Raw genomic sequence first — 16,018 nt, forward strand, 5'->3', positions numbered from 1 at the left:
TCGTCCCTTAGCAACTATCCCATCTTCAAAGTGTCATTACTCAAAGAATAATTTAAGTAACTTTACGCAACTTTTCCTTTTTTAAGCGTCAATAATCAGTACAGTCAACATGGGAATATGGGTATCACGTTTTACTAAAATATACAGAACAAAAAACAGATAGGAGCGCGAAGTATTAAAGATTCCGGTTGGCCAACGTCGAAGTAGGCAACAATGACAAGTCCAGAGGTTATCTTTACCAGTAGATACGACATTTTTAATCTTTTTTTGATTACTTCATCTCGAAGTTCGATTTATAACGTACATGTACATATGCTTTATCAACCATTTATGCCATTATATCAGCCTTTAAGGGCGACAGTGACCTATCAGTGACGTCTTCCTGATGTTTCGAGATTTCCTTCGCTTCGTAAGTCACTCACTATAGCAGCTTAAAAGAATGACTAATTTAAAAGCCACTGACGTAGTTTTAATTGCAGCTCCTTTTCGGTTGAGAGGAATCGCCCTTATAAAATCAATAACAGTTGAATTCTTTTAACAGACGTTTCTAAAGAACAAACGATTCTCTAAGTGAGAGTCGTGAATCTATGGTAAAGCGCCGGGGTAAAGTCAGGTAAATGACGATTAAAGAGCCTTGACGCATTTTTTCACCATTATCCGTAAAATCACTGAAAGACCCCAAAGGAATTATTGTGAAACACTCAATAATAGTTTCTGTCTTAGCTGTTATTGTTGTTGTAATCGTATGTATGTCGTTAGCCAGCTGTTGTGCCCAATCGCTCTTTAATCGAAGCTTTCTCTTTTATCGATATCGATAGCTTATCGTCCATTCTTTCTTTTTTGGCTGTACCTTTGTCATTGCTCCATTGTCTACATACCTATTTTCGGGGCTCATTCCGCCTAGAGAGGATAAATGATGACAAACATTCTGGACGACTTTTAGTTATGACATAAGATGACGTTTTATTTATTCACTTTTAAACTCTCGCTCGAATTATTTTTTTCACTATAATATTATTTAGTATCCGCGTGTCACAGTTAGCTTGGGTCATATAATGCTATAGTTCTTCTCAGTATAATATACCACACTGGTTGACTTGCCGTAACGATCGTCTGGAATACACCATTTTCAAAGAAGCAGTAGAATAGGGATAATAGTTGGGCTTTAGTTTCATGAAGATGAGTAGGCTAAAGTGTTTATAGTGAGTTCATTAGCTTATTGAATTTAACGGCATGTAAAATATTTCGTGCAGTCCAATGATGTTACGAGCTAGGTGATGTACACGATACGGTGGTGCACTCAAGACCTACATATCGGTGGGATGTTTCAAGGTTCCGATATTTTGAGAAAAGTACAGCGTCTTTCAAAATACAATATTATGTGTAGTTCGTGTTGGCATAGCAGATTCGTCTTCTCATTGAATAAAATTTGCATTTGATGCTGTGTTTTATTGTAACGATAATGACTGCTCACGCCAAGACGCCAGCCAAACCACACGCCTCCTACGCTACCCGAGTAAATTCGTGAAACTTATACAGAAAAGTATGAGAGCAATGGAAAAGCTAAACATGGTAGGAAGCAAATTCTAGCTATATTTTTGCTGCTTGGGGAAGAAACGTCAATACGTAAGTAGTACGACCATTATAATAAGTTATGAGTGTATCTGGCTTGCTACAGATGACAATTAGGAAAATTTCTGTTTTAATGCCGTAGCGTTAGCCTGTACCATGTTTCTTTTCCTGTAATCATGTTTCTAAAAATTACAACATGGCCATCAAATAATTAATTTAAGATCGTTCTGAATTGTTTAGACGGTGACAATGGTGGAAAATTCGTACAATCTAAGGTGAAATAAATGTTTTTATGTTTGCATGTAAATAAATTAATTGATGAATAAATAAATACGTTGTTGACCGGCGAACGGAGATGCCTGTTACGTGCGTTTTTTGGCTGTACACATGCAATGCAGGCTTTCCAATAGCATATGTTGGTAGCAACGGGACACAACCACCTGAGTCGTCCTCTCATTCTCCATAGGCTGTCATATCGATGGCCTGTTTATCTGGCGTATTATCTTGTAGTGTCAGCTGCAATCACGACAGTCTCATGGATAGACAATTAAATGTATTATTGAAGCTCAGCGGCAATCAAAGCAAAAGTGCTCCTAATCGTAACGCTTTGTCGAATCAAGAAATAGAAGATCCAATCAGTCTTACCTTCCGATAGCCATGCCACTCTTTTCTTTCCTGTTAATAGTAACAGTATAAAATTGATATAATGATACTAAAAAAAACTGTATGTGTACAAGTTTATGCCGCTGCGTATGTACTATTTGTACATTGTGTGCGCTGGCAATGTTAATTATTTAATTCGACTTTGAAGATTTGCCTGTTTTCGACTAATTCAAGTTGTCTGCTGTGGCGTCTTCAGGCAATTGCAAACGACGACCACGACAGCCATGAGATCGTGCCACCATTCGTGGTATAATATCCTTTCATTATATTATATTACTGTAGGTTTCAACTGGGTTCATTATCTTACAAACGTGGCACCTTGATACAATCACTCATTTATAACTTGTACCCGGCTACTATAATAATAATAATAATAATTATAGGTGCCACCTGTTTCATAACTGCTACCCATTGGTTCGACGGAATTAACGTCCTACAACTCTCTCCGCAACAATAAACGGTTACAGAATCTACACGACAACAAGAATAATGGCTTTTAAGCCGCGAAGTCTCGGTCTTTTTATCATTCTATTGACCGCAACAACTCAGAAAGTTTTTACCAACCGGATCCGATAGTAGTTACTCTTCGTATTTTATTTGAAGAAGGGATCCCCACTTCCGTAACAATACAAATGCTAAAAGCTCAACGCAATAAAATATTGTTCTGTATGTTTCAGTCATTCTAGTGACACAGATCATCAACTACTGGCACTAGCACAATGATGTAGAACAGTCAAAATGCAATTGATGCCTACGTGTAAATTAGCATCTGGCTTGCGGTGGTTTCCAACAGGTCGTGGTTTTCAGTTAATGTCACCGAAGGCACGGTAGGCATCACCTTTTGGCGACTGTAACTCCGTCGAGGAATATAGCCACTCTGATTCTTCTTGTGTACCTTTAAATGCTTTGTGAGGTGATCGGATCGTGAAAAACGCTTCTCACATATTGAGCATTCATATGGTTTGATTCCGGAGTGTGAACGTCGATGTCGAGCGAGTTCGTCTGAACGGCTGAATCGCCAACAACAGCCGGGCCATTGACAGGCAAACGGCTTCTCACCTGTATGTCGCCGTAAGTGGGCTTTGAGATGAGAACTTTTCGAATAGACCTTAGCGCAGCCCTCATACGTGCAATAGAAAACTTTATCCGCATCATTAGGTTTTGAATGGCGTACGTACTTACGGGGTACGCGGGTAATCGGGGGGATGCGTTCTTCTCTCAGAAATTTGCTCTGTTGGAGAAATATAGCTGTTTGCTCATCAATGACGGTAGGTACGACCTGTTCTTGTTTAATGTCTTGCATACCCATAGCCTGATCAACTTCGCCTCGAAAACCGGATAAAGTTTCTAAACCAACTCCAAGAACGACAAACTCATTGTTAGGGTCATCCGCGTTGCAATGCTGCTGTTCCGGTGCGGTTACAGTGCAATAGTCTGGCCCGCCAATACTGCACTCTTCGCTAAAATATCCAGGTGACGTTCCGTTCGTGTACGAATCAGGTGATGGTTCCGATTTGACAAACAACGTAGGGAACTCCGGAAGTGGCCCGCTCTGTTGATTTTGTTGATTGGAGAAAATATAACCTAAATAGGCATCAGTCTCAAGCTCTCCTAAGGAAGTACCAACTCCCTGGGAGAAATTTCGATCACTTAGCCCAAGGCTGTCAACTCCGTTTTGTTCTGGCACCATTACGTGGTCAAGACTCTCACACTGTCCGTAGGTAATAGTTTGAAACCCAGCTACTTGGTCACGCCTAATCGATAGATAAGTCGAATTCACTGAACTAATAGGGGGTTGTAGGTGCTCCAGGCTTCCCTGCAGCTGCGCACTGCTCAACGGTTCATAACTGAGTGTTAATTCCTCAGGCGCCTGTTCTGTTGCAGCTAGAGGGTAATCCCTTGACAAAGAGACGCTACGTTCGCTATCTCTGTTGTTTAACACGGTATCGCTCTCCCCATTGCTTCCCGGGTGATTTTGCGATGGCTCCACGAGTTCCTGTACACACTGGCCCTGACCAAAGCCAAGATAGTCGGTACCGTCGAGCGAAATTAGAAGAGCTGCAAGACACGAGAAATCGAAACACGAATCAGTATGACTGTTTTAGCACATTCACAATAAGCACACGCACGCTACTCGCTTTTGGTATAAAGGAGACTGAATTGTGTGGGCCTCCACGCAACAACTGCAGCCTCTTGCCCCAACGGCACTGACAGCCATGTCAATGCCCGCTCTCTCACGTATGCCGGGCGGCCGATGAGTCGTCGGCTCACCTCAAGAGGAAGAACAGACGATGATTGAAACAACGAAATAATGCCAACAATCTCAAACCGCTTTACTAGTCATTCGCTTGGTGGACGGACAGCATGATGACCTAAGTAGTAGACCGCTGTCACATTCAGCACTCCAGCATTCAGTCAATCACTCAATCGGTCAGTGAGCGTCTCGATTAGCACTACACAATGCTCGAACAGCAGCAGCGGCAGTAACAACAACAGCACATCAACAATGACAAAAATAGCAGCCGCAGGCACAAAGCACCGACGGTCATTCCCGGCAGTAGCGCAGCCGGCATCGGCACGCACGCCGGTTTGTGCTACTTGACTAGAATAAGCGACGGTTGTGGTGGTCAACCACCAGTCAGCCAGCCTCCAGGCGCAACTGCTTCTGTCACTGTAACTAGAGTCGACGAAACAACGAGCAACAGCAGCAGCACAAGAACGTCTTCGAGAAGCAACGGCGATGCGGATTGCGGACGTTGTAGTCGCGACTGCTGTTGTAGTTGCTGCCAGCGTACAGGAGCGACAACAGCAGCAAAAGCAACGGGCCAATTACCAAAGCAGTAGCTCTCTCGGTTTTCTCTGCGCCGCGTCTCAATGCCTCGTTTCGGCACCCACCAGAAACAGACGGAGAATGTTAAATCTACAGCTCCCGATTCTATTGCGAATACTTTGGGTATTACCGTTTATTCCGACAAGCACCGGCCGAACGGAGGGTGCAGCTGGCAGCCGGACCGATCCAGACGACAGCAACAACAGCGTGATCACTAATGACCAAAGGCAGCGCCAGACCGGTTGGGCAGCATTGACACTGACGTTCTCTACCACCTTTCGAGTAGAAGAAAAAGTTAATCAGTGAAAAAAGGCAGCCGACATACACTAACGACTGGTTGTGGGCCACTCGACGCGCGCGAGATAGAGAGAGAAAGCGGTAATAAAAGTAAGAGCATGGTTTGCCTCACGGACAAATCGAGCAGCGTCTCTCTCCATTTTCTTTTTAGGTGCCTCCGGAAAATGCCACGCACATACAGACCATGATAAACCATCGAATAAATGATGTCTCGGGAACTCGAATATTCATAATAGAGCTATGGAATTTTGTAGTTTTCTTTCGGATCAATGCAGCAAATCGATTGAATAAATGTACGGTGGTGTAAATTGTAACAAAAATTTCTGAGCTTAGTAGTGGCAAAAATCTAACATTATCCGCTGAGCAAAGCATGTATAGGGTTTATATCGATGCTGATTGTAACTTGAATGCGTGAATTTACGCACATACACTTCGTACATTTGTTTGAATCCTTCTACTTGGTACAGCCACCATAGAGTGGGAAAATAAATGTCAGAAGGTTCCATCTCTACGAAGAGAAGTTTTAATTACTTTAGTGATTATCGCTGGCAGACGTAAGTATTCTTGGCCACCAAAAAGAAGTTGATATCAAATAAAGACGTCCTAACAAACGTGTTCGTGTGTCAAATCCAGTTGACCTAATTATAACAGTCGGTTTTAGTAGCAAATTGCGACCTAACAGGTAGACTTAAGTAGTTTTTAGGGAAAAGCAAATAGTAAACCAAATCTGCATTTAAAGCAGTGTGTCAATAACAGATATAAAAGCGGCCCACATGCATTTGTGCAATGTCACGGAGACCGCCTTCAGTATATGCCACGCAATCTATAGTACGGATTTCTCTGCAGCTCCTTTGTTCACCACATTAACCATGACACATCACAGCCACAAAAAAAAGATTGAAATATTTCTCACTAAAGTTTAACACTCATATCAATGGCACATATTTAAAGCATCAACTTAGATAACGGATGACGTGCTTTGGAGATTAAGGATTAGTATGTCGACACTAAAAACAATCCTGTTGAACTTTTTTTCAAATACGTGGTCCGTGCCAATCTCGTTAAAGGACTAGGACTAGCTACGTCCCACAAACCTACAGAAGTGGCGAATACGATGTTGCATGTAACCGTGTTACTTGACTGCCTATGTGGAATGTCACTGGATGAGAACCTACATTCGAGGCATCGATCCAATGTTGATTCCTCAATCGTGCTAATTGTATTGCCCTCTATAGGAGCGTTTGAACTAAGTAACATCCTTTGCACTAAAGTGTATTGTGCGCTATCCTGTGTAGCTGCTAGCAAGCAGTAAAATGCGACTGACCACACCGGACTTTTCAATATGGACTACCCAAAAACGAAAATCTTTTGGAAAGGGTAGAGAAAACCATTATTTGAAGCCTTGCACTCGATCTCGGCGCCTGAACAGTTTAGGCAGCATTACATTACGAATGAGCTAAGTTAGGCTGCGTTATTAAAGCGGATCGAAATACGACGGCAGAAGAGCAGCAATGCGCTCAGTGCATGTGGATTAACTCATCTACGAATTCGTCAGCCGTCAAAGCTGCTCTGCAAAAGAAATTCGATCCTTGACCAGCCGCCTGTTTTCTTCATATGAGGTAACACAGCCGAGCTCAGCCTTTATTGTTGTATGACTACGAATGATCTACAGCAGGATTCTCTAGATTGAAGTGTTACCGTATGCCTTTAATAAGTAATGTGTCCACTAGAAACTGTTACAATCCCTCAGGCCTGCGCATATTTGAGTCGCAGGCAGCAGAATAGACTTGCCAAGTTAACCCACGTTACGACTCTCCTGCACTGGCAGTAAAACATGGCTTTCTGGAAATGTTGTGCCATTTCGCTTGCTTTCTCCTATATACTAATCGCTCGCTTTTCCTTGACTATTTACTTGAGCAATCATTCGGACTGGCAGTAACGCTTCTGGAAAACGTCTAAGTAACAACCGGACCAGGTGTAATTAATCTATTAGCGGATAACGTTGCACTACTTGAGGAGCATCAGAGAGAATAGCGTTTAGAGCGGTGCGAGTTTTCGAAACAGCTTTTCAGACCTCGCTGTTTCGAAATAAAGAAATGATTGGTAATTCGTCTTTCTATCTGTTGGCAGGTTGCGCCTTAGCAGATAAGCAGACAATATGATCCTGGAAATAGGATCTTTGTTCGGGTAACGAACAAAGCCAAATCCACTGGAAGTGGATAGAAGGGCCGCAACAATGGAACGACTGCATAAGCACTAACAGCGTTCACACACCGGTCATATAATTCGTTGATTATAACCTCTTTCTCAGCGACTTAAGCCTCGAACGAAGCGATCATGTACTATAATAAACAAAATATTTTAATACTATAAGGCGCCGATGTGATGCATATTTCTTAAACAAAAAAATAATTAAGCGAATATTTTCTAAAGTACTGTGATGTTTTTTGTTAATAATAACACTATTGATTGTTTTATTAGTATTGTGCGAGCATGACCAGGTACCACCTTCATGTGTACACATATAGGTAGTAAACACTGGTACATTATAACCTCATAAAGTACATCCCTAGCTAAAACTTTTCAGCGCTTTTTTATACAACTTTTAAATATTTTCTAACGCATACTGGTAAATTATTTTTCGATTCTGATCTTTTGTATAACAGGTTATTTTTCGAAACTACCCTGTGTTGAAATAGGTCATATATTTATAGTATTAGCAACTTTAGGCTTATAAATAGGAATGGATATTTTTTGCTCTAGATTTAGTAGTGAAAATACAAATATATTTCTATCGGACGGGAAGTCTTACTCAGGCTTGTAGCTGCTGAAAACTTCTCCACATAAACAAAAGCCTAGGGCTATATTATGCTGCATAATTACCTAGTATTACTAATTTAAACATTTTGGTGACATGGCTATGAGATGCTCAGAAGCCGAAAATGTATCAAGAATGGAAAATTATCATTCATACAGATTATAACGAAGATTTTTCGTAACGCAATACGAACACATTATAGGGTGGTGGAAAGAGTATGATATCATATCATAATGTTAAATCATACTCTATTTTCATATTTGTCAATTATGTTATGAACGTTTGTATCTCTCGCAGTTTACCTTTATTGAATCCTGCTTTGCTTAATTGAGTGCGTTACTCTGCAATCCTGTAATTCGTATACAGGAAACAGTAAATTTGATGTTAACTAGCATTTACGAATCAGCACTTTTCTATCCTACATTCTATTTGTTAAACGTAGTTTAACCGAATTTTTATGGTAACTAATCAGAGAATATAAAAAAAAATCGTGCCATAGCCCTTACAGCGGTGAACTCCACAGGTAGCGTGCAAAATGGGTTGGATTAGGATAGTTCGGTCAACTACCTACAAGTCTAAAATCCTTATCCTGTAAGACATATGACGATGAAATAAACTGTAGAAAACTTTACGACGGTAAGGTACTAACGATCGTCATGGCCCTCCTGTCACTACGCACACAACCGACAGTCAGAACATCCGGTAACTGTTTGTTAAGATCTGAGGCTCCTTCGAATGCCTGAGAGCACTGAATCCGTCTGACCACTGTTTCAATAAGAGAGACCCAGCATCTAGCTTATATTGCTTCTCTTTACATTGCCCTGGGCACGTTTTTCTGATTCACTGATTGTTCGAACCATCGTCGATTGATATGGGCATCAGACACGTCGACAGCACAGACGAATAATAACCCAATGAGCCCTCGGGCTTCATTTTGCCCCCACCCCCATTCACAGCCTTGACATACGTTTGCTGTTTCGTTTCTTGAACCAAAAAAATGGGTCCATTTTGTATTATGTTTCCAGTGGAAAAATGGATTAGCGCAACAGGAAGATTAACAGGCCTCCACACGAAGTAAGTAGTACGTTAGTTTGGTATTATTAAATAAGCGTAAACGTGAGCAAGGCATCTCTTTTACGCTGGGTATGTAAAATAGCAATACAGATGGACCTATACTTTCTAATCAATTATGATAGAAAAAAACGCGGAATTCTGTTCTGCTTTTTATGGTACGAACCTTCTTTTTTACAAAATTGTATAGGAAAATTGAATGTGCGTGAGGAACAGAACAATCATGACGTGATTCTGCTCGTAGTCGTTCTCGTGAGCCCATCGTTACCACTAAGCTAGCCGCCATAACTGTTAGGTAATCCAGTTATATATATATAATTGTATTTTATGTTTTCTGTGTACTATACAAATATATATGAATGAAAATTGTTCAAGGTAAGCTTCCTGAATTGGCTGGTAATATGATCGCATTTAATTGGGCCCAGTAGATTATGTTTATCGGAAAAGTTTTAGAGAATAGGTTGTTTATACTCTGCGTAGAAAATAACTAGTGGTATAAACCTAATTTCCTTAGCGATCCTAGGAGAACACATAGTATTGACTTTTTTAAGAATATAATAATATGCAACTCACACGTAGCTGTTCTGATATTAAGGACTCAGTAAGTGAAGGATTGGAGAGAAAATTAAGTGAAAATTGTATTCCGAATATCAAAGTCGCTTATCTAGTCTCGGAAACTCAGGATTCAGCTACTGCATTGGTCTGGTTTAGGTTGACATTGTGTAGATACGTGTCTACATGTATAGGCAAATGCACACAATTTCAGGAAGATAAAACAATCGTCAGACAAGAGTGTCAAGCCGAAGCAACTTGGTTATAGATTAAAAAGCGATCTTTCTTGAAGACTTGTGCTCACCGGTCGTCATAGGAATAACAAAATTTTGTCGATAGTTAGTATAAGGCATCTCTGTATTTCCTTAGAAAACGCTGAAATATAAATTAACTTGGATCCAATGAGAGAAGTAATCACTTAGGTTTAAAAATGTTGCCAAACACTTCTAACATCCGAGGTTGCTGCTTTCTGTGCAGTCCAGTCGGAGGAGCGTCATTCACTAGTGGCTTAAGTTATAGTTCCCTCATGATCAAAGCTGACAAATTTGATAATAGCTTATAGCAGAGCAGCACTTTGCGCCCCCTTTGTTTGCTTGACTACTCGGCAAATGATGACGAAGGCAACAAAACGGTGGAAGTCTTCGTGGCAGTCGTATTGTTTATCAATAAGGTCAGTAATTTTCTCCTGTTTAGAGAAATAACGTTAGCTAAGGAGCTAATGGTTTTGTCAGCCTCACAGAAAGATAAATGTTGACTTTTTGCACAAATATAAAAATGTTCTAGGCAAGTTCACAGTGTTTGCCGCTGTGCATGCAATATAGACTATAACTCAAATCGACACCAACAGTTAACTTATTTTTCCCACTGCACCTAATCAGCTAAACTTTTTCAGTTCTTCTCTTTGCCCATTGTCTCAACAATTTTGTTGCTGTAAAACAAATAGTCCATTAATCTATATGATCACTTACAGTCAATGTTTCCATATTTTTTTTAGTGCTTCCGTTACTTTGGCGCCTATAACCTGTTTCGTGTACGACCGTATTTCACAGACTGCAACTCGATCACAGATTCAAACAATTATAGTTACCAAGTTGTAATTCTTTTGAGACCCTGTTGTACGAAATCCGTTGTTCACTTGCAGCTCTCCCGTTACACTAACCCTGATTCTTTCAATGTAATACATTCTTTTGATAGAACGGTTATTTTGAAGCCACCATCTTTCTCCACGAATTAGTTACCATGTTACACTGATCACGCTGCCTTGTTGAAGTGATCCCGTTTTTTTGTTTACTAACCTCATTACTTTGTTGCAGTTAGCCTATTCATTCCAATTTCCCCATCGGGGACAATTTGTTTGAACACTGCATGTTATTCTGCTACAAGAAATAATTAACTTTGACATTACTGAAAGAAAGATTACTTCTGCATAACATTAAATTCCCGCTTCGCGAACGGCGCGGCGCAATTTTTTCGTTGAAGTTATTCCTAACACAAACCACAAACGATTAGACGAAGAATCTTTTTTGGCCGAAATTTCGTGGTAATATTTAAAAAAGCAATATTTGAAGATAAACTTTTCAGACTTTTTCTAACAATAACACAAACCGCCCAAAAAGGACCAACGTCTTCCAGATTAGCTTTATTATTAATTATATAATTCATATTATTACACATTATTATTAAATAAGAGTTTCGTGGCCCTAAAGTTTATTTTGTTCGCCGGTATGGTGACTTTATTTTAGAAGACACGAGAATGTCATCGAATTTGTGTGGAAATAGTTTAGTCCAGTTCATAACTGTTTAGGTATGAGGTTTATAGAGATCCACTACCTTACCTCATCAGCCTATATCTAAATCACTCTTTTGATGAACATAGAGGTGTGTACTCGAGGTTATTGAGATCTTTTAACATAGTATTACGCAAAAACTATTCGTTACAACACACACAGCGAGCAAATGGCTCTCCGGCTGTCTTTTCTGTGAATAAGTCATTTCGTCGGTATAGCATCAAGAAACTCTCCTTCTAGAACGGTTTAGGAAATGTAATCTGAGGCTATGATCTCCTGTTTTATAATTTAGTTATCTTCCCTTTCCTGTAATAAGAGAATCTTGAATTGAAGTTTAAAGTTTTGTTGTTATTTATGGATACCGGTGTGCCCCTAAGAGGATATCGAAAGAAGTAGGGTTTGCTGTACTGCTACCTTTCTTACTTTTCGATCTTGCTCGAGCAGTCTGCCTTGTCGGCCTGACCTAATTTATTGTCAACAAAGTTTATAGCACGGTACCTGTAATCGGAATCCACCATTGCTGTCTAAGCCGAATAGGGCTAGAATAAGAAGAACGGGTTCTCCGACGATTGAGAATACAGGTATCGAGGTAACCTATACTTTCTAGACTAAAGAAGAAAGGACCACACAGTCAGTAGTTGAAACAATTCCTTTTCAAATAACTTCACTCAGACATTTTTACATATACTTTTATATCTCGATAGCGTCTAATGTGTATCAGTATTTTTACTACCTAAATAGCTGTCCTGAATTTCATATCCAGTACTGCCGTAAAGTTTTTCTTTCCACCAGTAGCCCTCTGCCACAGCCTACGAAATTTTTTGAACCACAAGATTCGATTGAACTATAAACATTTGATTTCAAAAATTTCTATTTTTCGAAACCGTCTAGCAGCGAAAGGCGTGGACCAAAACAACGAAGTGCTGGTCGCTAAGCATTTTACAATAACTGAGTTCTATGGAAAACAGTTACACCTTGTTCAGGGGCAACTTTTCTTGAGCTGTTGACTGAAAAAGACCCGCGGTTACATCATGAAGGACATAAGCTTATTTTTTAGAGAAATATAAAGGTTCAGACCTGGTACTCTCTATATGTATGAGGAATCAAGGAATCGCGTGTAACGGCAGTTGAACCTGAGTCTTTCTGCATTAGCAGGAATCTAGTCTTTAAAGTCAAATCCGTTCATGGACTTTTCATGTGAAATAATGTGTACAATTGAATAGACTACTTATATTGGGAGATTTAGGCACAGTAGCCTGAGCAGATGATTTAACCATGCTACCATCACTGGCAGTACAAAGACGGAACTGAACAACAAAGTAAACACAGTGCTAGGCAATGTGGAAGAACTAATAAGCAGGCGCTAGATGGGGTTAGTGTCCAACAAGACGAAAGTAAAAAGGAAATGCGGACATCTTGACATTAACATGAAAAGAAACCCAGACAAGCTGGTTACATACCTGGTAATGAGGCTTAACGACAACTGTATGGAGCCTTAAGCTGATTTCCAGAATCAAAAACAAAGCGAAAAAGAAAAAAAGCTATTATGGTTTCATAGTTCCCTACGCTGTTCCCGCATGAATAAGTTATAAAATTAAAGGAAAATAAATTACATGAGAAAAGCATAAAAGCTGCTTGCCCTCCACATAACTATAGCATACCGAACCACCTTGACTCCCGTTGGCGTTCACCTCAGTACGATAGTACCATGGAACATATCGAGGAACATAAAAAAATGTATAAAAATTATCTGAAATACCGCTAAAAAGTTGGAAAAGAAGTCGGCAAGCATAAAAGCAGGAGATTGGTATAGGAAATGAATATAAATAATACGATATTTCTCAGAGACGATATATTACCAAACGCGAATCCTCACATGCCGCAGACGTTTTTAAAAGTATCTGTATAAATAGAAAAAGCAATAACTAACTTATGCATTACCAGTGATTCTGGTGTGCGCCACAGTGTGACACTAGAGTATTCTACGCTTTTCAAGGAAAAAAACTAGGGTACCATTTGGGACTAATGCCATGAAGAATAAAATGCTACAGCTGGACAGTAAGGTCCAGGTACGTAACAAGGTTATGAAACTTGAAAAAGCACAATAATGAGGAAGGCGCAGGCGAAGAATGCAATCTGTCCAACTGTGCGTTAAATAAAATTGAGTGTTTCTGCTAGAATCCAAGTAGTATTCAAGCACGTACTTGTCAATGACCAAAGGCAAAGCAAAGACATAGAAAATACAGACTAAAGCCTTATGCTATTATAACAAACACCTGCACGTAGGGCACGGTGTCCGTAAACAAGATTTGCACAGGAATCTCTTATTACTATAAAAAAGTACCCAATATTTCCGTCGGCGATTAAAAATATTGGTGCTATTGCAACCGCATACACTTATTGTACAGAATTTTTTATGTCCACTTCAAAAAAAAATCCATTCAGAGGTTTGAATTGTGAGTACGATTATTAAACAAAATACTTATCATATATTGCGCCTTGCAATCTCATTTGGGCGGCATGGCCTTAGTGTTCCTGAAAATGGCAGTTGTGGCCAAAATAAGATGCGAGAATTTGCTTTATTGTTACCTTGAGAAATGCTGATATCAGTAATGCTCGCGGAAATGCTACTGGCACCACATGAACTGATTTATTATAAAATCCTCCACGAAATCAAATCTTAACCTTATACAGTAAACTTGAATAACCCATCTGCGCTGCCACAGAAATCATTTCCAAAGCGAATTTTTAACTCAAAAGTGTGTCTTGTTTATCTTTATTTGATTATGAATGTCCATTAATTTTTAACTGCAGCATCTTGATCTAAAATATTTAAAGACATCCCAAGTGCAGTTCAGAAGTGCAGTTTTTAAAATTAATTATGTATTTAAAACGTCTGCTATACATTTTTGAAAGAAAGGCCCATATTGTCGGTCCAGATATCGATAGAGCGCATAAGTTAGTAATGAGGATTACATTAATTATAAATAACCTGTAGACTGTACAAGATATATGACCCCATATTATAATATTTGGTACGTTATATACACTTATGTAGTAAGTCAATTCACTTTACTTGTTATATAATGAAATGTAATCACAAAATCATTGTCGGAACTGCAAATGAATATTTTGCTTGAGCTTTTTCTTTTAACGGACGGTTTTTCTAGAGCGATACCACTGTACGTGAGAGGACGATACGCGCATATATGTATCATTATTTCTAGGCCTTTAATAATTGCACTATACCTATTGCCTTTCACGAATGTGGCAGCCTACGGCAGCCTTGGTTTCGTATAAACAGCTAAAGAGTCTACTGTGGTCCTTGGCGAGCTGTCTTCTGTGGTCACATTTTGCCGCACGTTGACAAAGGAAAAGCACTAACTGCATGATATACTTCATGCACGTTTTGTGCAATAAAATTTCTCTAATTTGCTTCACAATCTTAAAAGCCTAGACGTCCGTTTAGATTAAATAAAATGTTTTGCTGCATTTAAGCGCTTAAATCTTGTAACAGGTTTTCATAAACAAATTTCTAAACCTGATATATTTATGTATGTAATCCGAATATTACTAGTTGCACTCGTAGAGTAAACATTATTGCGCTCGTTCATGCCACCTTTATTATAGTGTTCAGTTGCGACTAACGATATACATATTCGTTAGCGATCTTTCGGAATTCAAAGAATTAACAAGTTTATACAAGTCAAAGGAATGCATAAGGTGAAAACATTCCGAATACTTAATAGCTAAATAATGTAACTGAGATGTAAAAAGAAGAAAAATGGGACGAGACATGCGGTGTAGGGAAACGACTGGTTATCGCGGTACGTTACGTTGTGCGGAAGAATTTGCGAAAAAACTAATATTAATAGCTTTCTTGGTTGCAAAATCTCATTCTATATCCTTACAATACAAGTAAGTAGCATTTCCTAATAACAACAACCTGATTGTGGCTTCAGCTATAAACGTAGGAAAGCCACAGGGAACGTGTGATAATATTATACTATATATATGATGCTTATACTGTACCGCAAATTTTATGATGTACTTGATTACTAAAGAATGTAAGACCTCATTCAAGGACCTGATTCTATTCTTTAATAATTTTTAATTAATGCTAAATTAAAAAATTATGACCGCAGCATAAGAATACAACATTTGACCGAAGGCGTTTGGTATCTTCCCTGTTTTCATTTATTTTCTTAAATTCATAAAATGTAGCTAAGCATGTTATCATACAAGCGTTAACGGTTATTTTCAAAAATGTTTATTAATTGATACATGCCAATTGTAAATCAAAAACATTGAATATGTCGATGGCATATTTTGCAAAGACAGCGTACTTTTTCGACCTTTCGTCGCTGTCGTCTTCTAACAGCTTATCGTTAAATGTTATTCTAAATTAGAAGTAAAAAGCAGAGTCAT

At 39.2% G+C, this 16,018-nt stretch overlaps 1 protein-coding gene and 1 long non-coding RNA gene across 3 annotated transcripts; one reads left to right on the forward strand and one right to left on the reverse strand.

Annotated features, from left to right (window-relative positions):
- Positions 1 to 937: 937 nt before the first annotated feature.
- On the reverse strand, positions 938 to 6,624 carry LOC111263368 (uncharacterized). 2 transcript variants are annotated; one of them, XR_002682182.2, is made up of 3 exons: positions 6,538 to 6,624; positions 2,800 to 4,293; positions 938 to 2,088 (listed from the first exon to the last, which is right to left on the reverse strand). XR_002682182.2 is itself a non-coding variant. In XM_022838371.2 (3 exons), exons 1-3 carry the CDS (start codon positions 6,617 to 6,619, stop codon positions 2,085 to 2,087), a joined length of 1,389 nt encoding a protein of 462 aa, XP_022694106.1. In that variant the 5' UTR covers positions 6,620 to 6,624; the 3' UTR covers positions 938 to 2,084. The 2 variants fall into 2 exon arrangements, 1 of the variants encoding a protein (XP_022694106.1); XM_022838371.2 differs by having other exon boundaries at positions 2,991 to 4,293.
- A 267-nt stretch (positions 6,625 to 6,891) lies between these two features.
- LOC111263369 (uncharacterized) lies at positions 6,892 to 7,797 on the forward strand. Its single transcript, XR_002682183.2, has 2 exons — positions 6,892 to 6,981; positions 7,493 to 7,797. It is a non-coding gene; the product is annotated as an uncharacterized LOC111263369 (long non-coding RNA).
- Positions 7,798 to 16,018: the final 8,221 nt, after the last annotated feature.

Source organism: Varroa jacobsoni, unplaced genomic scaffold (assembly GCF_002532875.2).
Source record: "Varroa jacobsoni isolate VJ856 unplaced genomic scaffold, vjacob_1.0 scaffold_759, whole genome shotgun sequence".
Lineage (NCBI taxonomy): Eukaryota > Metazoa > Arthropoda > Arachnida > Mesostigmata > Varroidae > Varroa > Varroa jacobsoni.